The sequence below is a fragment of the Gaeumannomyces tritici genome (genome assembly GCF_000145635.1).
Source record: "Gaeumannomyces tritici R3-111a-1 unplaced genomic scaffold supercont2.5, whole genome shotgun sequence".
Taxonomy (NCBI): Eukaryota; Fungi; Ascomycota; class Sordariomycetes; order Magnaporthales; family Magnaporthaceae; genus Gaeumannomyces; species Gaeumannomyces tritici.
Window position 1 is genome coordinate 673,099 of NW_008804549.1, and position 20,158 is coordinate 693,256.

General features: G+C 53.8%; 5 protein-coding genes across 5 annotated transcripts; 2 read left to right on the forward strand and 3 right to left on the reverse strand.

Moving 5' to 3' along the window:
- Positions 1 to 455: 455 nt before the first annotated feature.
- GGTG_09219 (hypothetical protein) lies at positions 456 to 2,432 on the forward strand (the record flags this gene model as incomplete). The annotated part of the gene is made up of 3 exons (XM_009227063.1): positions 456 to 584; positions 748 to 948; positions 1,377 to 2,432. The coding sequence occupies 3 exons, from the start codon at positions 456 to 458 to the stop codon at positions 2,430 to 2,432; spliced, it is 1,386 nt and encodes a 461-aa protein (XP_009225327.1).
- Positions 2,426 to 5,469, reverse strand: GGTG_09220 (hypothetical protein). The gene is made up of 5 exons (XM_009227064.1): positions 4,337 to 5,469; positions 3,826 to 4,274; positions 3,616 to 3,749; positions 3,392 to 3,539; positions 2,426 to 3,298 (listed from the first exon to the last, which is right to left on the reverse strand). The coding sequence occupies exons 1-5, from the start codon at positions 5,379 to 5,381 to the stop codon at positions 2,600 to 2,602; spliced, it is 2,475 nt and encodes an 824-aa protein (XP_009225328.1). The 5' UTR covers positions 5,382 to 5,469; the 3' UTR covers positions 2,426 to 2,599.
- Positions 5,470 to 6,232: 763 nt separating this feature from the next.
- On the forward strand, positions 6,233 to 8,594 carry GGTG_09221 (hypothetical protein). The gene has a single exon (XM_009227065.1). It carries the CDS (start codon positions 6,281 to 6,283, stop codon positions 8,333 to 8,335), a length of 2,055 nt encoding a protein of 684 aa, XP_009225329.1. The 5' UTR covers positions 6,233 to 6,280; the 3' UTR covers positions 8,336 to 8,594.
- Positions 8,595 to 8,648: 54 nt separating this feature from the next.
- GGTG_09222 (hypothetical protein) lies at positions 8,649 to 12,186 on the reverse strand. Its single transcript, XM_009227066.1, has 3 exons — positions 11,684 to 12,186; positions 10,825 to 11,612; positions 8,649 to 10,757 (listed from the first exon to the last, which is right to left on the reverse strand). Exons 1-3 carry the CDS (start codon positions 11,712 to 11,714, stop codon positions 9,165 to 9,167), a joined length of 2,412 nt encoding a protein of 803 aa, XP_009225330.1. The 5' UTR covers positions 11,715 to 12,186; the 3' UTR covers positions 8,649 to 9,164.
- A 1,151-nt stretch (positions 12,187 to 13,337) lies between these two features.
- On the reverse strand, positions 13,338 to 16,212 carry GGTG_09223 (hypothetical protein). The gene is made up of 4 exons (XM_009227067.1): positions 15,684 to 16,212; positions 15,317 to 15,582; positions 14,249 to 15,244; positions 13,338 to 14,157 (listed from the first exon to the last, which is right to left on the reverse strand). Exons 1-4 carry the CDS (start codon positions 16,134 to 16,136, stop codon positions 13,752 to 13,754), a joined length of 2,121 nt encoding a protein of 706 aa, XP_009225331.1. The 5' UTR covers positions 16,137 to 16,212; the 3' UTR covers positions 13,338 to 13,751.
- Positions 16,213 to 20,158: the final 3,946 nt, after the last annotated feature.

Sequence of the window (20,158 nt, forward strand, 5' to 3'; positions counted from 1 at the left end):
GGGGGGGCACTCCCGGGGAGCCGCGGCGCGGTAACCGTCGGGTGTGTTGTTGCCCGCGACCGAATGCTGGTGTGTATGGAGACAGGCGTATGGGAGGAAGCACGGTTGGCGCCTCGCGAGGACAGTAGGGGCCAGAGGGAGGAACGCGTGTTCCTGGATTGTCCTGACCGCAACCTCTCGCGCGATCCATCCTGGCGATTAGGGCCGATGGAAGACGCAAGGGGGAGCGGCCAAGACAGCTCGCTCTGGCAGGAGTGCGGGCTACGGAAACTAGGAGTGTTGTGGTGATGCCTGCTGCTACGTTTAGCAGGAGCGATGTAGGCCATGCCTCAAGGAGCGTGCCGTCAGGCAGAAAGTTGTCACTGTGCTAGGTTGGGAAGAGGGACCTGTATCGGGCCATAAGACATGCGTGCCCTGTAGCGAAACAGGCCTAGACATCTCTTTGCTATCATATGATGTATGTAGGACGGGCTCTGAGACAGACGGGGAGCGTCCACGAGACACGCCGGACAGTGGCGAGCGGATGGAAGCAGAAGCCCAGTGAAAGTATTTACATAACTAGCACCTCAGTGTCCCTTCTGGTGGTATGCTCAAGGCCTCGGCTACTTAGGACTAGGAAGACAGGATGTCCATGTGTGAGAGCTTCTCTTCTTCGCCCCCAAGACTCTCAGTAGACCGTAGATGCTTGCCAAAACCCGTAGTTCTGTCATGAAAGTAACAGAGACCTGATGACTTGTAGTCCTCTAGCTGCTACTCAAGCTTCCCATGTGTGCATCTGATATTGACTTGGCACGGTTTGGCTGCCGCATGCTGTGGGTAAGGGACCTGTGGAGGTCAAGGGCCGGCGGAGGGCTTATATGCGAGCTCTATTCGTATATTGGGCCGGTGGCAGTGATTGTAACTGTGGCAGCTGGCGAGATGATGTTAGCATTGCACCTGTCCCGCCAAGTATACGGAGATGGGCAGGAGACGGAGACGTATGGGAGCGAGGAATGCAGTGTCGAACAAGGTTAGCTCAAACGCCAAGAGAAACTCCAGCAACAGCTACCAAAGTTCCTCTGCACATATGGGACCCACAGGCAAAAGGTGTGGCAGAGAAGAGGGGCATGTAGCGGCAGTGGAGAATCGATATGTTTGTCAGATCAGACCGTTGGAATGTGAATGGATGCCGCAAACCCTGGGTGATCTGGGTTTATATCAACGAGTGCACCGGAGTGATGGAGTACACCGCAGCGCAGCGCGGATACTATGTAGCCACAGAAGACATTAGTGACTCTGCTGGAAGCTGGAAGTCCTGTGGTATTGCATGTCCTCGTCGTGTGCGGTTTGTGCGAGGCTAAGCGTTTTCCTGCTTGTTTATCGTGAGCTTTCACCAGAGCACCTGCGAGGCCGTCGCCAAGCTTCTCCCCGTGCGGTTCGCGCCGAACCTGGGGCTGTACCTGTGGCAGACGGACGGCCCGGCCTACAAGCGCATCGCCTTCTCGCCCGCCTACCTGTCCTTCAGCTTCCGGGCCAACAACACGGGCTCGCAGACGCTCGTCATCAAGGTCCCCTTCCGCCTCCTCAGCCTGACCCTGACCCAGCCCATCGTCGGCTCCCCGACCCAGTACTTCCCCTGCAGCGGCCCCCGCGTGCTGGGCCCACGGCTCGGCCGCGCCTTTCTGCAAGCCGCCTTCGTCGCCGTCAACTTGGGCGAGAACTACAGGGGATCGTGGATCCTGGCCCAGGCGCCCGGCCCCAACATCCCCGGCGCCGTGGACCCGACGTCCATCAAGCCGCTGGATACAGCGCTCTGCGCCTCGCGAGACTCCTGGGAGAACAGCTGGGACGGCATCTGGTCCCTGATCGCGGCCGACGGCTCGCAGGAAGACGTCAAGCCGCTGCCAAATACAACGACGGGCGCCGTCGCATCCGAGCCTCCACCCAGCCCGCCGCCCGTGGCGCTCATTGCCGGCATGGTGGTCATGTCGGTGGTCATCGTCGTCCTCGCGGCCGCGCTGGCCTTCTTCCTCGTCCGCCGGAGAAGGAAGGGGAGGGGCAGCAAGCTGCAGGCGGGGCTGGACCCGGACGGGCCAGAGCGCCACGAGCTGCACGCGCCCAGCGGCGCCCCCGCCAAGAGCACGTTTGGTGGCGGGACGAGCGGAGAGGAGGCGGGAAAAGAGCTATGCGTGGCGTCTCCGTACTCGGCAGCGACAGCGAGCTCGCCCTTTTCGGCGGCGACTACGTACGCGGAGCTCTCGCCGGACGGGAGGTACACGCACGACGCAAGATTACCAGGTCTGCCGTACAAGTGGCAAAGCCACCAGCAGCCAGTGGAGCTGGATGGCGGCGTGTGGTCTCCGTCTAGGGAGGCATCGCCCGCAGCTCGGCAGTCGTCGCCACATCACCAGGGTCACCGGCCGCGGAGTCCTTCTCGCAGCTTTTTCTCATAACGGTTTTTGCATTGAATGTTATATTTTAGCTTGTAGCGTAGTAATGGTACGTCGCATCCCTTTGTAACCACATGGGAGCACAGCACAGCCCATGGCCTACCAGCGTCTTTGCTCGACGTGGCTGTTCTCCCCATCGGTTAGGTCATAGGCAGCCTAGGCTACGTAGATCATGCCTCTGATTCTGTCTCCCATTCCGAGCTCGAGTCTTCTAGCTCTTCCACCTCAGCTCTGTGGCCGGGACACCAATATTGACCGCAATCCTCCCCGACCACAGTGATTTTACCCTCTCCAGCCGACATGACCTGATCGTAGTAGGGACATAGATGCTCCACCCCCTCCCAAATGTCCCTGAAGTCTGCCAGCCTGTACGACGACTGGCGGCGCCATGCTGGGTGTAGGCTGGCCCAGAAACGCGGAGAATGCGGCTGCTGCTCCTGTCTCCTGAATTGCTCAACATCGTGGCCTGTCGACGCTAGTGCTGCGTCCCAGACGTCCCCAATGTAACTCGAGGTATCGTCATCTTCCCCGTATGCAATCGCTGTGCAGCTTCGCCCCTGCCACGTCGCGTGAACATCGGCTCCCTGTGCCATCAGGTACTTCATCGTTTGCACAGCGTCTTGGTGGGAAAGATATCGACGGCACTTCTGGCGGCCCCGAATCATGTTCTCGATAGTGACAACCAAAGGCGGTGGCTCATCGCTGAATAAACCATTGACGCTGGCTCCCGCTTCCACTAAAACCCGGAATGTTGAAGGGCTGGGGTGGTAACCCTCAGAAGCAATCGAGAACAAGCTTCGTCCTAGAATACGGTGCCGACTGATGTCAATGGTTGAGGATGCGGCGCACAGGACGGCTTGGAGGTGATTCTGTAACAGGAACTTTTAGTACCAACGAGGCCTAAAACCAAACAGAGCGCAACGGGTGGTAGGTGACTTCTTGGGCATGTTTTGTAAACCTACCTGGTCATATGGGAGCCTAAAAGCGTCGAGCAGGAGGGCATCGCTTTCAACTACTGCCCCATGCCCAACTAAATATTTGACACACAATGCGGCATTGTCATGGCTCGTGGCACTGAATAAGTTATGTGACCCGAGGAGATCAAGCGGACTATATCCAATATAAGAAATATTAGCTAACTTTCAATGCCGTATTCGGAAAACGTATTGCAGGAGGCATCTCTTACGTGTGACCCGTTGTAGAAATCCCCCTAATTATACACAGCCAAGGATTTCTGGCAATACTTGTCTCGTCATTAGGGTCTGCTCCGTGCTCGAGAAGGAATTTGCAGATATCTGCAGAATCCACTTCGCATGCGTACTTGTGTAAGCAAATTAAATGTTAGTGATATCTGCCGATTGTCTCTCAATAGTTCCCTTACCAAGTAAACACTTACGTGAAGGAGAGAGGCCCCAAATTCATCTCTATCCTTGAGAGATGCCTTTCCGTCGCTGATGAGACTGATGAGTTTGTCCAGCCGCCCATCCCTGATCGACTGGAAGACGTCGGAATAGCTCGGAACGACGCGGTGAACTGCTACTATCGGCGCCAACACGACTCGGGCCCCACTATAGTAGTTCAGGGCTTCCACAACGGACGCTTTCAGAATAAAACCGCCGGTTGACTCGTTGTAACGACTCCGGATGGCAATTTCCGATCGCACCTCGGTATGGCGATGGCCCACTTGACGCTCTCGTTGCTGGTCTTGCTCATCGTGTATCTTGTTGGATGTGGACGTGAACCGACTTCTTTTGATATAAAGATCGGCATGTTGCGTGTTGAATTCCATGGACGTACTGCCCTCGCAAATTCGATTTTCTCCGATGAGTGAAGGCGCTCGCATGGCTGATAGGCGATGGTGAGCAAAGGACGTGGGCAACGTTGAGGGTACGAAGCCGGAGACTCACATGCAGGGTTGAGTCTTGTCAGCGTATCCAGCGCAAGGTGGCCCTGCGGCTGCTTCTCGAAGTGGAATTTTATCTGCTCCAAGATTTGCGTGGCGTCTTCCGCGCGAGTTTGATAAGACGCGCCGGGATCATATGATTCCGCTTTCGCCTCTCTGATTAAAAATTGAAGAATGCTGGTTATGGCCTGCCTGATTGAGTTACTTTTCTCGCCTGAGACGACCTGGCTCTTCTTGTCAACAAGCCTTTTCAACGTGGCGATGGAGGCCTGGAGCTCAGCTTGAGCTTTGGCGTCTTCATAGCTACTGGAAGTGGACGTCTTCGATGCCAAGGCAGACAGCTTGTCCAGTATCGCCCTAGATTCAGCCGTGTTGGACAGAAGCACCTCGAGGTCTCGTAAAATTGTGCTCTCGAATCTCCCTTGGCGTGATGCAGACTCGCCAAGTGACGCTTGTTGTTGATGCAGGGTTGCTTGAGTGGTTGTCTGGCACGCGACGATATCTGCGAGGACTCTTTTGTTCCCCATCACTGTGTCGTGTATCGTGACTTGGTGTGAGGCAATGCCGATAATATCTGTTGACTGCTTGCCAAGAGCGGCCCTGTTCTCCTTGTGGAACTCGGACTGATGGGTGTGGATCTCATTGACTGCAATGGACTGCGCCACGATAGCGTAAACTCCGATGGTAGCTGTCTGAGCAGTCACCTTGGCCAGAATCTGCGCAATATCTTTCTCCCTGAGCGCAGGCTTCATCTTTTTCCACATGCGCCTCAGCATCCCATCCTCATCTGAGATGCACAGCTTCTCAACCTCGATCTTGATCTGCTTGAGGTTGTCGCGGCACTTTTGGATGATGGCAGCGTCTTTCTGCGGTACCAGGGAAGGGTCGGCCTCTAGGTAGCCCAACTGGGTGACGAGATGGCCAAGTGCGGATTTTAGGTCGCGGATCCTTTGCGGGCCGTCCTTGATTGCCGAGACGAGGTCGTAGGCGAGCTTGGCGGACTGCAGCCCGGCCGTGAGGAATGCGAGGATCGATGCGCCGGCGTCCATTGTGTTGGACTTGTTAGTGGTGGTTCGTGGATTCAGGGGTTTGTCGTGGACTCGGCGAAGAGCTTGGTGGTGGGAATTTTGGGATAGCAGACAGTCAAGGGAAATGGGAAAGGGGAAGATCAAGAGCGACTTGGAGGGGTTCTCAGGGCCTTACCATTTCTTAGTCTTCATGTGCCGACCTTTGGGCGGTGGCAGTGCCCGAGGCAGACAGTGGTGCGAACCAATGGCGTGCCCGAAGCGACATGGCAGGAAACGAATGGCTGCAAGGCGTCCACGCCATCGGCATCTCTGCAGCCATAGAGGCTTTTCTGATGCAGGTTGGGCTTGGCATGGAGGATAGGTAGCTGGCTAGTGAGGAGGGGGGAAGGTCGGCTGGGGCAAGTAAGGGTGCCTTTTCGGCGTGGGCTCTGCTAAATTGACCTGGATTGGACCAGAAGTTTTCAATTCGCTAAAACATAGCTGAAAATAAAACCCACATACCTTGCTATGGTCTTGTTTGTTTGATCTGTCCAAGCTCGGCCAGATGTGCCCTTCCAGACCGCCCAGAACACCCCCCTAGCTGTAAGTGAGCGATATGCAGCTTTCAGCACTTCAACTCTAGCTGCTGACATGCACAGCAGCCACTCCAGCGTTCTTCCCCTCCTCAGCCGGGAGCCCGCATGTACCCTGCAATATGGGCATCCCAATATGGCCTAGAGCTCTTCCATCTTATGCGGCTTGCAGCCCGATCCCTCAGCCCCTCTGCTGCCCATCAGCCAGAGACGCCCACACGCGCCCATTGTGTGGTCGCCCCCAGTAGGCGGGCGGTATATGTTAGCCCATCTCCCCACTGGCAATGGTTAGGCCGATGTTGTGATCTGGTATCAACCGCTCCGAAACTGCAGACTCGACGCGAAAGTATGGCGTACCCGGCTGACTTCCTCAACCGCAGATCCTCGGCCTTTTCGCTGTGGACGCCGGGGCGCGACTTCGGCACCAAACCTCCCCAGCTCGTGCTCGGAAGATACGATGCAAGCGCCCCCGGATCCTTCGTCGAGGTCGCGCACCGGCCGCTCGCGCCCGCCGCCGACGGTAAGAAGGACCTGTGGGAGCTGAGCCCCCGCTCGCTGTCGCTGGCCGAGGACACCGTGTACCACTACTGGTTTGAGCTGGACGACACCTCGCCGGAGCGCCGGGGCAGGATGCTGGTGACGGACCCCTTCGCCTTCACCGTCGACTACCGCCTGAAGCGCGGCGTCGTGGCCGGCGCCGACGCCTACCCGACCCAGCCCGCGTCCGTGATCAAGCACCGCGCCGGCGCCCTGCACGCCTGCGACGTCGACGGCGACGAGCCGGGCCGCGTCCGCACGCCGCCTCAAGCCTCCTTGCCCGCCAACAACCACCTCGTCATCTACGAGCTCCCCGTGACGTGGGCGCGCGCCGGCGTCGAGGGCGGCGTCGAGGTCGACAAGGGCACCTTTGCCGACGTGCGCGCCCTCTTCGCACCCGACGCCGAGCCGGTCGACCACGCCGGCAGGCCCGGCTTCGCCGCCTCCATCCCCGCGCTGGGCCGCGGGCGCGCGCTGCTCGCGGAGCTGGGCGTCAACGCGCTCGAGCTGCTCCCGGCCGCCGACGCGGCGCCGCGCGGCGAGTGGGGGTACGCGACGGCCAACTACCTCGCGCCCGACGCCGACATGGGCAGCGCCTCGGACCTGGCGGCCCTGGTCGAGACGGTGCACGGGCGCGGGGTGCGCCTGTTCACCGACGTGGTCATGGCCTTTGGCCACGACCCCTACCAGCACGTCGACTTCCCCAAGTTCCACCTCCGCGCCGAAACCGAGACGCACAACCCGGACGCGTACCAGTCCAACGCCGTGGGCCAGAAGCGCGAGGGCTGGGGTGGCCAGCTGTGGCGCTACCTGGCCGAGGCGCAGGACACCTACAACCCGCAGACGGGCGATGGCGGGCTCGATCCCACCAGGGGGGCCCTGCGCCCGGCCTGGGAGTTCCACAAGCTGGCTCTGGCGCGCTGGATGACCGATTTTGGCGTCTGCAGCCTGCGCCTCGACAGCGTCAACAACATCGGAAACTGGGACTTTGTGCGCGCCTACAAGGAACGCGCCTGGCAGCTCTACCGGGACCGCTACGGCAGCGGCGCGCGGGACGACGGCTTCCTCGTCATCGGCGAGGAGCTCAGCATGCCCCTCGACATGGTGCGGTCGGGCGTGCTGGACGCGCTGTGGAACGAGCCGTGGCAGGAGCGCGCGCGCTCCCTGCTGCTCGGCGAGGCGGGCGCGCACGACGGCGGCAGCTTCGAGGCGACGGTGCGGCGCGTCGTCGACTGCACCTCGACGGGCTTCTCCGACGGCTCCCAGGCCGTCAACTACCTGACCAGCCACGACGTCGAGGGCTACCGCAAGGAGCGCCTGTTCGACTTCCTCACCTCCTCGGGCGTCTGGGACGTCGGCGGCCGCGCCAAGCTGGCATTCGTTCTGCTGTTGACTAGTGTCGGCGTGCCCATGATATTCGCGGGCGAGGAGTTCGCCGACCAGATGGACCGCAGCCGCGGCGACATGCGCTACAAGCAGACGGACCCCGTCAACTACGAGCGCGTCGACGGGGCCGCCTGGCGCCGCGACCTGTTCGCATACGTGGCCCGACTGGTGAGGTTCCGCACCGAGTGTCCGGCCCTGGGCGTCGACGACACGGACTTTATCCACGTCGACCGGAGCCGCGGCGGCAAGGTGCTGGCCTGGACGCGCGGAGGGGTCCGGGCCGGCCAGGCGCCCGTGGTGGTGGTGGCTAACTTTACCGACAACGCCACGCCGGGGGCCGAGTACGTCGTTCCCAACTGGCCTGGGCGGGGCGCGCCGGGCTGGAGAGAGGTCACGCAGTCGCGGGATGTTCCCGGCGAGTGGGTGGGGAGAGAGCCGCTGATGGCATGGGAAGCAAAGGTCTATACGCGGTGGAAGTAACGGCGTGATTCAAGGCATAGCCTGGACGACCTTAGGGCACTGTGCTGGTATAGCATGGGTCAAAAGAGGAAGACACGAGAGCATACCAGTGCACTGCCACCTAGCTGGCAAGGATTCTCCCTCAATGGGACAAGGAACGGAAGAAATCGAGTGAGGGACATCGACGTGTCTAGGAGACACAAACAAAAAGAACGTAGAGCCAGGAGAAAAGTATTTACATCCCACCATTAGTAGCTTGCCCATGACGACACATTCCCGTGAGACAGGAAGGCATCAAACACCCGGCTCGGGCTGTATGTATGTGAGATGATACCTGTTTGTGTACAACACAGGTTCAGGGGCATGGCCAAACGGGCAGGAACATTGCGGTCAAGGAGAGACAGTTGAACGGATTTAAGAAACCACCTGATTGATTAATCTATGCAGATAGGCAGAGTATGGTGTCATAAAGCAGTAGATCCCGGTCCAGGATCTACGAGATCAAACCGGTCCCAGCGACCCTGTACTATTTAGAGACCTTAGGCCGGCTTCTCCGTGGCCAGTCAGTGCTCGGTAGAGTAGCTACCTAGCCCTAGTATATAAAGCCTGAACGTCTCCCACCCCCACTGCTTTCCTTCGGCCCAGGAAGTAGAGATGTATCAAGTATCCCGTCTACTGCATGCTCTGCTTTCTTGCAACAGCTGGTGTCGACCAGTACTGCCAGGCGTCCCCAGGCCACTCTCAACGCGAGTATCAACGTGGGATCGAGCGGAAATTGTCGACATAGCACCGAGGGTCCGACGGTTGTTTCTAGGCGCAGCTTCTTCAGTGTCCAGGTGTGGAAGACAGACTAGATCTTCTCGGCCCTGGCCTCTGTCCGCTCCGGCAATATGCGCTTGTACACGCCCACCGTCGTGTAGTCCTTGCGAGGCCCCTTGACCTCGACGTCGAGGGTCCAGTCGTCCATCTTGACCGCATTGAACCGGAAGCCGTAGCGGCTAGTGTAGTAGTCCTGCTCGCACAGGTGGCCGCCGCTGGCCTCGCACACGGCCGCCTTGCCGGAGGCGCCGTGTGTCTGCCGCTCCTGCTCGCCGCTGTTGCCGAGCGCCGGCGGCACAGGGAAGTCGAGTTGATGGAACAGCTTCTCGGCCCGCGTATTGTCGTCAGGTAGCACGAACCAGACACTAATTTTGTCCCTGGCCTCGTCGTACCGCCAGATATACCGTCGCGTAGTCTGAAACTCGAACCCGGTCGCTAGCGTGAAGCTGCCCTCCTCAATGAGGAGGTACTCGAAGCCAAGGTCTATATCCGTTGGGGGCGTCGTCCTGTCCAGGGAGCGCCCATCAACTGTGCCGTCTCTCAGATGGAAGGCCGCCTTGCCCCGGAAGTGACCGTTCTGGTCCGTGTACTTAGGGCTGGAGTGCGTTCTCTCGACCTGCCACTCACCGTGGAGGGAGCGGAAGACGGCATGGGCCAGGAACCTGCGCTGCGTCAGGCCGCCAACGATGGTGTCCTGGGTCTGGCGGAGGGCCTCCTGCGCCTCGGCGATCTGCTCCGCGGTTGCGTCTGGGGAGATGTACCGGGCCGGGGTGAGGACGTCTATGGGCAAGTTGGTGGGTGGTGTGGGCGGCATTGGCCTGTTAGCAGTCGGCCGGGAGATTTGGATGTTCAAGGCTTTGGCGAACTGGTCCATCAGCCAGGCGTAATCGCCCATGGGAAACTGCGTGATGCGGGGGTCCTTTCGCAAGGCGGTCGTGTGGGCGAGCGACGTGTCGTCGGCAAGAGCAGACTGGAGATGATCCGGAAGGGACTCTCCGAAGAGCGAGCTGGAGAACATGGAGGCCAGAAAGCGAGCCTGCATCTCCATGACACCCCAGTAGGGCGAGCGATAGAAGCCCACGAACCCCAGACCAGGGGTTCCGGGGTGGAGGGTGGAGTGGAAGCCCAGGGAAAGCATATGACCACGGTTCTTGGACAAGGCCGCCGGATCCTGGTACCCTAGCCGGGCCTTTAGTTCCTCCGTAAGGAACGACAGTGACACACTGGCACTGAAGCCCGTGGCCAAAACAATCGCAATAACATCCTTGAGAGCGTCGCCTAATCTTTCCTCGTTGTATTCCGAAGCGGCAATCGTGCCCTCTTTGCCAGAGTAGCTCGTCACTCTTGCGCGGATGGGGTGAATTTGGCCAAGACGCACAAACTCGCTGTAGTGCTCGCTCATGGCCAGCAGAGGGGGTTGATCGAACAAGTTTTTCTTTCTCATTCCCAGCACGCTTCCAAAGTCGTCCTGGGCCCCTCCCAAAGATGTGCAAAAGATCTGGTTGAGCTCCTGAGCCCGCTCGACAGTCAGCGAGCCTTGGGTGTTGCGCAGGGGCAAGGGACGATTAGCGAGGTTGTATGATGGAAGGTCGCAGGGAAGAAAGGGCGGAATCGCCTCCGAGGGCTGCGTAAGAAAGAATTAGCGCTTGGCCGAAGAAAACAACAATTTGGAAGGTTCCCTCATAACTTACCGCAGGCGTTGTGAATAGGGGGAAGATCCAGGAAGGTTGCTCGGCGATGTGGATGACACTGCATCTGCTTGCGTTGGGGATTGCGCGTTCCTTGGGAGAGAACACTGCCGAGGACAGGTTGGTGGCGATCAATGCAGCAATTTCTATGCCAGACATCTGGGCGCCGACAACGAGAATCTTCGGGTTTGGTGCAGGCTCGGCCTTGATCTTGGCGTCGAGAAGTGTGTTGTCGAGCCCTGCCCCGAACAGGCTGCTTAAATCCCGGTACTCTGTGCTCGTGATGACGGGGACTCCGGCTGACTTGAACATGGTGGGCACGAGTGGCTTCCCGAAGTAGCCGGAGCCAACAATGACGCAGTCAAACACATTATTTTCTGTCTTGTTATCGCCGGTGCGAGTAGTGACAGCCCACTGGCCTGGAAGACCAGCAGGCTTGACGGGGGCAGTCTCCTCGACTCTTTGGTTCAGTTTGAGTTCGGCACCGCTACAGTAGCGCTCGTAATATCTCTTGAGATACTGGCCAACCTGCCAGGCATAGGGGAACTCGGGTATCTCGAGACCCCATGCGAGATCGCTAAACTGGACTGTGTGCTTGCTTTGGTTGACTCGCATCAGGGGGTGAATGTCACCACCCGTGTCATCTTTGCTGACGGGCCAAAGACCCCCAATCCTGCCCTTGCTCTCGTAGATGGTGACCTTGAACTTCGGGGCTCCAAGCTGGCCTGGCGGCGCAGGAAATCGCTGTTCAAGAAGGTACTTGGCGGCGATGAGCCCTGCCGGACCAGCACCTGTCGGGACGAAGACGTGTCAGCGGAGACTTGCATGTCGGCTACGCTGCCGTATAAAAATGTGAGCTTACCTACAATGCACGCCGCCTTGGGAGGGGGCATGTTGGGCGTCTTGGTGCTGGAGCCTTGACTCCTTAGGGGACGACGACAGAAGAATTGTGACCCCTGATCAACGGGGAAGCCGTGGTTTGGTCACCCTGCACCACAAATCTGGGGCTGGCGCTCTACAGCGCAATATGGGTGACTGGGTTGCCGGGGGTTCGTAGCTCAGGTGGGCGACTAGGTATGCCAGGCGGCAGGCTCCTTCGATGACGAGACAAGTGCCGCGGGACAGTTGGGCAGGCCGTGTTTCGGAGAGAGGGCGACCCCCCGAGCAAGAGCAGAACGTCTTGGAAGCTATGAGGTGGGATAAGAATAGAAAGTAATCGTTACGACCAGCCGAGCGGCTCATGAGCGGGCGAAGGAAATGGCGCGGCACCCAAAGAATCTCAGGTCAGGGGCAAGATGGGGTGGTTCAAGTTCCTTGGCGCGACGCGATGGCGGGGAAAGCCCTGCGATTATGGCGCAAAAAAAGGCTGACAGGTGCAAAGTGGGGCAGCGGGATTTGACGACTGCTGCACGGGCGCTGACTGACGCCCAAAGCAGCGGGGGTTAGGGCTGCACGACAGCGCAGGAGATTGGCCTCCAGCTGTCAGGTACCAACCTCGGGAGCCCGATCAGCACGAGACGGTCATGTGGGGAAACAACAACTAGAGCAGCATATTCACCTCTCTAGAGCTAGCTGAGACATCGAGGAGGGAAGGACAGGAACATTCATCTGGAGAGCTCGGTAAGTAAATCCCCGTGCAGGCTGCCGATGGATAAAGTGCTTTCTTCCTAATGTGGCCAAGCTACCACCGCATACAAAGCGGTTTTTCTCGAGCACAAGAGGAAGAATAGCAGAGACAAGAAGACGTAAGAATCCAACGGAGCGCCGTATAGCTATACTTTCCATTGCTCGAAATTTCTTCCAACCTTGTCGCAAACCTTGACACAAGCTGGCAGGCCGTAAAGGGCTTGTTTAGCGTATTCGATAAACCCATTTTTCCACCCATTGGCTTCGTGCATTGCTTCCGGCGGGAGGGAAGCAATGCCGGCGTCGATAAATCTGGCTAACGCAATGCAGATTAGAGCCGTTTGTTGTTGCTTGCGGCTGTAGCTCGCAATGATTTCTTCCGCAGCCGCCGCGGCCGACCCAAGGGGCGGGCGCGTAGGCCGGGTTTGGGAGGGGTGCGATGGGGGGGAAAAGGGAAGGGAAAGGGGCACTTGTGCCGGTGCCGCCGTCGTATGCGTCTTCCTGGCCCTGGCTGGGCCTTAGCGGGAGTTGCGAGTTTCGCAACGGAGAAGGCGTGATCGGATGCGCTGGCGCGCGGGGGGGCCGGTACAGCAGCGACGCGTTCCTCCGAGCCGGCTGGCCGGCGAGGAGGGCGCGCGCTATCCCATTGGCCGAAGGGGGGGGGCTATTGGCAACGGCATGCTGCCGTCGCCAGCACACGCCCTTATTGCCTGATAAGGGCGGTGCACGGGCCCTGCACAGATATCTTTGTGCAGGCAGGGCCCTCCACCTGCGGCGGGACCTAACCTCCCGACACATTATCGATACCAGACCACTTCAGAGATCCCCTCATTGGCTCTCACACAAAGGACCGCTGGTCGCAGTGTCAGCCAATATGTTGCAATAAAGGGCCGGTAGGCAAACGTTCCTAATTTCGTGCGGCTGCTGGGAAAGCACTTGCAGCGTGTTAAAAAGCTGTTTGTGGCACTTAGAAAGTAATATCTGGCCGAAATAAAAACTCCGGTACCGCTCTAGCCCTAGGAGAACAGAGGTGAAATGGCGTCGTTTAAGGAAACTTGCACCTTCAAAGGAGTGTCCAGGACAGTTCACCGCACGCTGCAGGCATCCACATGAGTACGCGCCGCAGAGTAGCCCGTGCAGCAGGACGCCGCACCACCTTTTCTCCGCGCCTCTCTTCCTTCTTCCTCCCTGTAGGAGAGTCTTCGTCCATAGCATCAATTGAGCCTGGCTGCGAAGCCTACTCTTCACGATTGTGACACACGCGACCCGGATTCCAAACCCCGCTAGGCTGGCCATCCAAAATCTTACTTGGGGATGCCGCCCTTACGGCTCTTCCTGTCCTTGGCGGGGCCGGGCGGGTTCTTGCGCTGCTGCTGGCCGTTGAAATCGAGGGTCAGGAGCAGGTCGCCCTGGCCGTTGAAGACGGGGTTCTTGAGGAAGAGGTGACCGCCGCCCGGCAGGACAAAGACCTGGGGGCCCGAAAGCCTGTCGTTGATCTGCTTAACAGCGGCGGCTAGGCGCTGCTCGTCCTTGAGTGACTTGGCGATGGCGTTGGCGACGCCGGCGACATAGTTCTGCCCGAGCCAGGTGCCCTTGCGGTCCAGTATTTCCACCTTCACGTCGAGGTCCTTGGGAATCTCCATCCCGAGGCGCCCCTCGAGGACGTCACGGAGGGTAAGCTCCGTGATACAGCTGCGTTTGACCGTGGCCCTGTTGAAAAGGATAGATATTTATGCATTAGCCTAACGTTTTAAAAGGGGAGAAAAAGGAAAAGGGGAGGAAAGAAATGGAAAGAACGCACGAGCTTTTATCGGTCCATACCCACCGGTGGGAGGTGAAAAGGTGGTGGCTCATAGTGTGGACTAAAACCACTTTGTTGGACCCCCGCGGCACGTATAAAATGTTGCTCATTGTCACATCGTGGGTTGCGGTAAATCTGCCGGCCCCGTTGACCTGCTTGCTGGTTGATTGATGGCTGGAAGTGCTCCAGGTCCAGCCAATGCCGTTCCCGTAAATAATCCGGAGGGCTGCCATCTGAATCAGCGATGCTGGCTTCCATTCGAAAAAGGACTCGGGATGGGCGGCCGAGCCCCATCTGAAGGTGAAGCTCCACTTTGTGCCGCCCTTGTGGGTTACCGTGGGGGCCAGCGACTCAAGGTGAGTGGCTCGGTTGAAGGCGACGAGCTTGGGCACAACAAAGTCGTCCAGGAAAAGTTCGTTCGAAATGGCCATGGAGCCAAGCGTGCCATCGGCGCCGCTAAGGTCCGGGTGGCACCAGTTGCCGGTCCAAGGCAGAGCAGGATCGGAGGGAAAAGCTTGGAGATCGGTTTTATAAAGCATTTGGAACATGTTGCTCTCCCCATGCTTATCCGTCGACGTGGTCGGCTTGGTCGTGGCGGCGCTGAGGAAAGGATAGTTTTGCAGCTGCAGCGACGTCGGCGGGAAAGTGCCCAGGTGCTTTTCGGAAGCGGTCGTGGCTACCACGGCGTAACCGAGGATGTGGTGGTCGTTATCCCGGGCGTAGTGCCTCCAGGCCGTTTGCAGCTTTTCGAAACTTTCCTGGAACTCCTCGGGAACGTTGGGGACGATAGTGTGTGCTTTGTCGGAGCTGACCAAGGCATTCTCCAGGTCGAAGAAGATTTTGCTGATCTTGTAGTGGCTGTCGGCGGCGCTGGCCGGAATCTCGAGGTTTTCTTTGACCTCGTCCCACTCCTCTGATCCCGCAACAAGGAAGGACCGGGTGACAGGGGCAGCCCATCCCCAGCGCCAGCCGGCAGTGTCGAACTGGCTCGATTTCCTGTTTGCATGGGGGCGATAGCCCAATCAGCACGAGGGTCTCTCCCAGGCAAGCAGGCGCGCGGACACTTACCCCGTGACGGAGCTCCTTAAGGTGCAGGTGTGCGGGCCAAGGACGCTCGCCCCGCCCGAGAAGCGGGTGAGAAAGAAACCACGCTGGCCACCGGGAAGGGGAGGCTGTTGCGACTCGACATCGATCACGAACATGGACGGATCGAGCGCGGCCGATATCTCGTAGCCGGCATCGCTATCGGAGAGCGTCAGGTCCCAGCGGGTAAAGTCAAACCCGTAGGCGACCGCAAGGCCCTTGTTCATGAGCCACTGCGACCAGGTCGTGATCTAGAGTTTGTGGTCGCCGGTCCGGTTACCATGCTGTTATTGTACGGAGCTCTTTGGGAAGGGAACGAGAGAAAGAAGGAGGAGGGGGTGGGCATAGCTACCATGTCGAACCTCCCGCCGTTCTTGGAAGCCATGGACGTCGAGTAGCGGTCGTCGTTGGCGGCGATCTTGGCAGTGGGGCTGGGCATGGGAATGGGGTTCAAGGAGATGGCCGCGGCAAACGCCTCACCATCGTCGCCCTCTTGCTCCTCGTCGCCGAGGGCAGGCACCGGGTCAAAGACGCGGTCAACACGACTGCCGGAGTCCTTGCCGCCGCCAGCCCGGCGAGAAACCAAAGCTTTATCCCCGAGGTGCTCAAGGATGTACTGCTTGGTTTCAGGGGCTGCTTTGACGAGGTCGGCGGCAATGTCCTGGTCATAGAAGGAGGCCTCGCTGAGGTACTTGGCAAGCTGGATGGACTCAAGGTTCAGGGACAAGGAGACCTTGCTGGACATGCTGCCATCCTTTTCCACTTGGGGCGCGGAGCCCACGGCGGTGAAAAGATCATAGGACATGGCGAATGGTGGAAAGGGTGTGGTTTGGGGATCCGGTGTGAGAATAATTTGAGATTTTAAGTGTGGCAGGGTTTGAATGCTGAACTTGGGGGGTGAGAATGCTGTTGTCGAGGTTGTTATCTCGAGGGAATCCGATTCGGATGCTGTCGAGGGTTTATATGCTCGGCTGTCAGTCTTATAGCTGGCGACGTGAATGCAGCACCGGCGGTGTCTTCGTCCTGCCAAAAGTTTTTTCGGCAAAGGATTTTGCTGTAACCTTACAATAACGACGGACCCTAAACTAAAATCTTCGGCTCTTTGGTTTTCGTTACGGCTGATACTGTATGTCGTCAGCAAACCTCAGCCCTATAAACCCCGAAACTTGGCAAAGGTTCCAATGGTAACGGGAACGTCAACTTCTGTAAGATTTTAATTGCTTGGCTCCCGTTACCGCCGAAAAGGGGAATCGAATGCGGGGTTTCAGCTGTCAGCAAGTCCCTCCCAATACCAAGGACCCTAATTGCTTGGCTCCTGTTACCGCCGAAAAGGGGAATCGAATGCGGGGTTTCGGCTGTTAGCAAATGTTACAAGGGGATCTGGGATCGGCTTGGGGAGTGCCCAATATATTGATAATTTTTCAAGGCCTTTAAGAAATGCTTAAGGAAGTAAAATTTCCGGCGAGGACTTTAAAAGATAAGCCCTTTTTATATAAGCTGTTTGGGCGCATAGGAAAAATACGTACTTGGGTCGAAAGGAACAAACTCCCTTTCGACCGGGCGCGTAATGCATGCGGGGTTTTTGTAACCCTTCCAGCCGGCCTAACCAACGCTTAGCTTTTTATCGTTATTTTATAATTCGTTTTATTGGCCGTCCGTTCGGCCTTTTTGGGTTATTGGTTTAATCCCCGTATAATACAATCCCCCTTTTTTTAAAAGTACATTTCGGGCTTTAAATACGGGTATCCCGGGCTTTCCGGGGATGCCGGCGGTAAAAATCCTTAACCTTTTCCTTTACCGCTTTGTTTTTAAAGTTTTTCCATGGCTTTTATATTATTTTATCCTTTTTATTAAAATTTAGCCATTTAACGAAATATTGTATTAAGTTATTTTTTTAACGGGAATTTTTAACCTTTTCCATTTTAAATACGTTTAGTAAAGGTAATACGTTTTTTAAAATTTATTTTGGGTTGGGCCGTATTTAAATGCCGGCCCGATACGGTTCGATTAAAAAAGCGTAAAAAGTAAAGTAAATTTTCCATAATAATAAAAGCGCAAATCGAACGGTTAAAAAAAAAATAATTTTGGTAATTTAAAAAAGGCCGAAAAGTTTGGAATTAAACTTTTTAATAAAGCGCCGGGTTTTAATGTTTTTAACGTTTAATATAACGTATTGTTTTTTCGTAAAAACGGGCAAAGCTTGTTGTTTTTTATCCGCCCATTTTTTTATTCGTTTTTAAGCGGCGTTAAAATGTTATTTGGTTTTATTGTAAATGCCGTGCATTTAATGGAAATAAAATTTGTTAACGGGATAAGGTTTTGTACGTTTTGGCCTTAAAAAATTATATGCAATTGGTTCGAATTTATAATTAACAAAAAATAAAAAAATTAAAATATTTATTAACGAAATATTGTTATAAGCAAATTTTGCTATTGGCAACAAATTTACCCAATTGGACATTTTATAATTAATAAAAAACCGTAAATAAGCTTTAAAGCTTTGGTTAAATTATTCCGTTTATTTGTTTATTTGCGGGTAAAAAGCAATGTTTATCCGGGGTTTAATCCTTACAAAGCTAAAAAAATTTTGTTATAAGTGCGCGGTAAACCGTAAGTTTCGGTTTAAAATAATATTTAACGGAATTTTATGGAATTTCCAATATTTTCGGGCGAAAATGCGGATAAGGTTATTCGTTTTTTTTTGTCCTTTTTTTAAAAGGACGAAATGGTTTATTTTGGTAAACGGGTTTATTATAACCCAAATGGAATCGTAGTTTTGGTTATCGGGTAAATCGGTAATAAAATTTATAGCAACAATGTTTTAAAAGCGGTAATGCAATTTTATAAGCTAAAACAATTTAAAGGGAGCGTATTTGGGCGCTTTGTTGCGTTAGTATTCCAAATAGCTTTTTACGTAATTTCGAACGTCCTTTTTAATGCTAAGTTATTAAAAGTAACGGGTAATTAATTCGAAGGTTTTATTTATGCTTATATATCCGGCAATTTTAATGTTGTATTTGGATTTTAGGATTTTGCGTTTAAGTTTTAATTGTGCTGGAATTTATAGCTTATTGCGGTGGTACAAAAGCCCGTTGCTAATTTTTTCCTTTTTATAGGGAATTTTTAGGTGCTTTTAGTATTTGGTATTAAATGTAACGGTTTGTTTAATCCTATTTGTAAATGTTTAATTTTAGCGTATGGTTGGGATGCTGCATAATTTTGCCGAAATTAAAAAAAATAAAAGTGCTTGTAAAAAAAGGTTAAAATGTTTTTTTTAAAAAACCGTTGTAATTGGTTGGTTTTTATTCCCTTTTTTTTTAAGCTTGTATTGTTCGAATTTGGAAAGCACGTTGGCCTTTTCGTTTTGCTTGCTTGGGCGGTATATAATTAAAAACCAATAGCTTAAAAGTTATTGGGCCCATTTTGTTTGTTTTCGGTTAAAAATTTTAGCCGTAATAAAATAAACCAGATTTTGGTAATTCGTAAAAATTTTAATTTTGTGCTATGCCCTTTTAAAATAATACTTCCATTTGCTAAAACTATTTACAATAGCAAGTAATTTTTTATCGTAAATTTCGTAATTAATTTTTGTTGGTGTTATTTTACGGGAATAAAAGGCTATAAGGTAAAGCTTGCCGTTAATAAGGTTGCGTTAAAATAATATTGCGGTTAAAGCAAAATTGAAAGCATCGGTTTTTATAATTATTTGTAGCGTAAAGTTAAAATGCCGCAGGATAAGTAGCAAAGTAAATGCTTGTTTTAAAGCTTCGAAAGCGGTTTGCATTTTTGCTATCCATGTCCAATTTTTTTTTAAAAAGGCATTGGTTGTTGTTAAAGGTTTAACGATTTTGGAAAATTTTGCAATAAAGCGTCGGTAAAAATTGGCGAACCCAACCAGCGATTAACATTCTTTTAATTATTTAGGTGCTTTTTAATTAAAGATCGCGTCCATTTTGTTTTGAAATATCCGAATTCCTTTCGGGCCGATAACGTGTTCCAAAAATTTGATTTTTTGGGTTCCCCAAACGCATTTGCAGGGGTTAACGGCAAGGTTGTATTTGGTTAAACGCTTTAGTACTTTTTTAATAAAGTCGTTATGCTTTTTTTTTGTTTTTGCGTAAATAAAAAGGTCGTTAAAATAAACCAAAAGGCCGGCGTTAATAAAGTTTAGGAATATGTGGTTTATTATTTGTTAAAAGGTAGCTAGTGCGTTAATAAGGCTTATAGGCATAACGGTAAATTTAAAAAGGCTATATTTGCAACGAAACGCCGTTTTTTATTCGTACTTTAGTTTTATTCGGATTAAGTAAAAGCCGGTTTTAAAATTAATTTTGGTTATTTACCGGGCGTTGCGAAAGCGGTTTTAAAACTTTGTTATTAACGGGATCGGGCATCGTTCCGAAATTGTTTTGCCGTTAATATCGCGGTAATCGATAATTGGGCGTAACGGATTTTTTAAGTTTTTTTTTCGGTAAATATTAAAAGTATTCCAACCGTTCCTTTTTTTTTGTACATCCGTTTTACTTTAAAATTTTTAATAAACCAAAATTTTAAAACGCTAAATTTTTTTTCGTTAAAATTATATATAAATTTTTAATTAAAAATAGCTTTTTTTTTAAATATATTTTGTAATTTTAAAGCTAATGGTTTAATAAGCGCATGGTTGTTTTTGGGAATATAATTAAAAAAAATTTGCGGAACTTTTTTAAAATATTATCGAATTCGTTGGTATTGTTAAGCAAAAGTTTTATCGACGTTAATTTTTTAATTAAAACGACGGTAGCTAGGTTTGTATTGCAAATGTTTGCCGGGTCGCAAAAGTTAAAA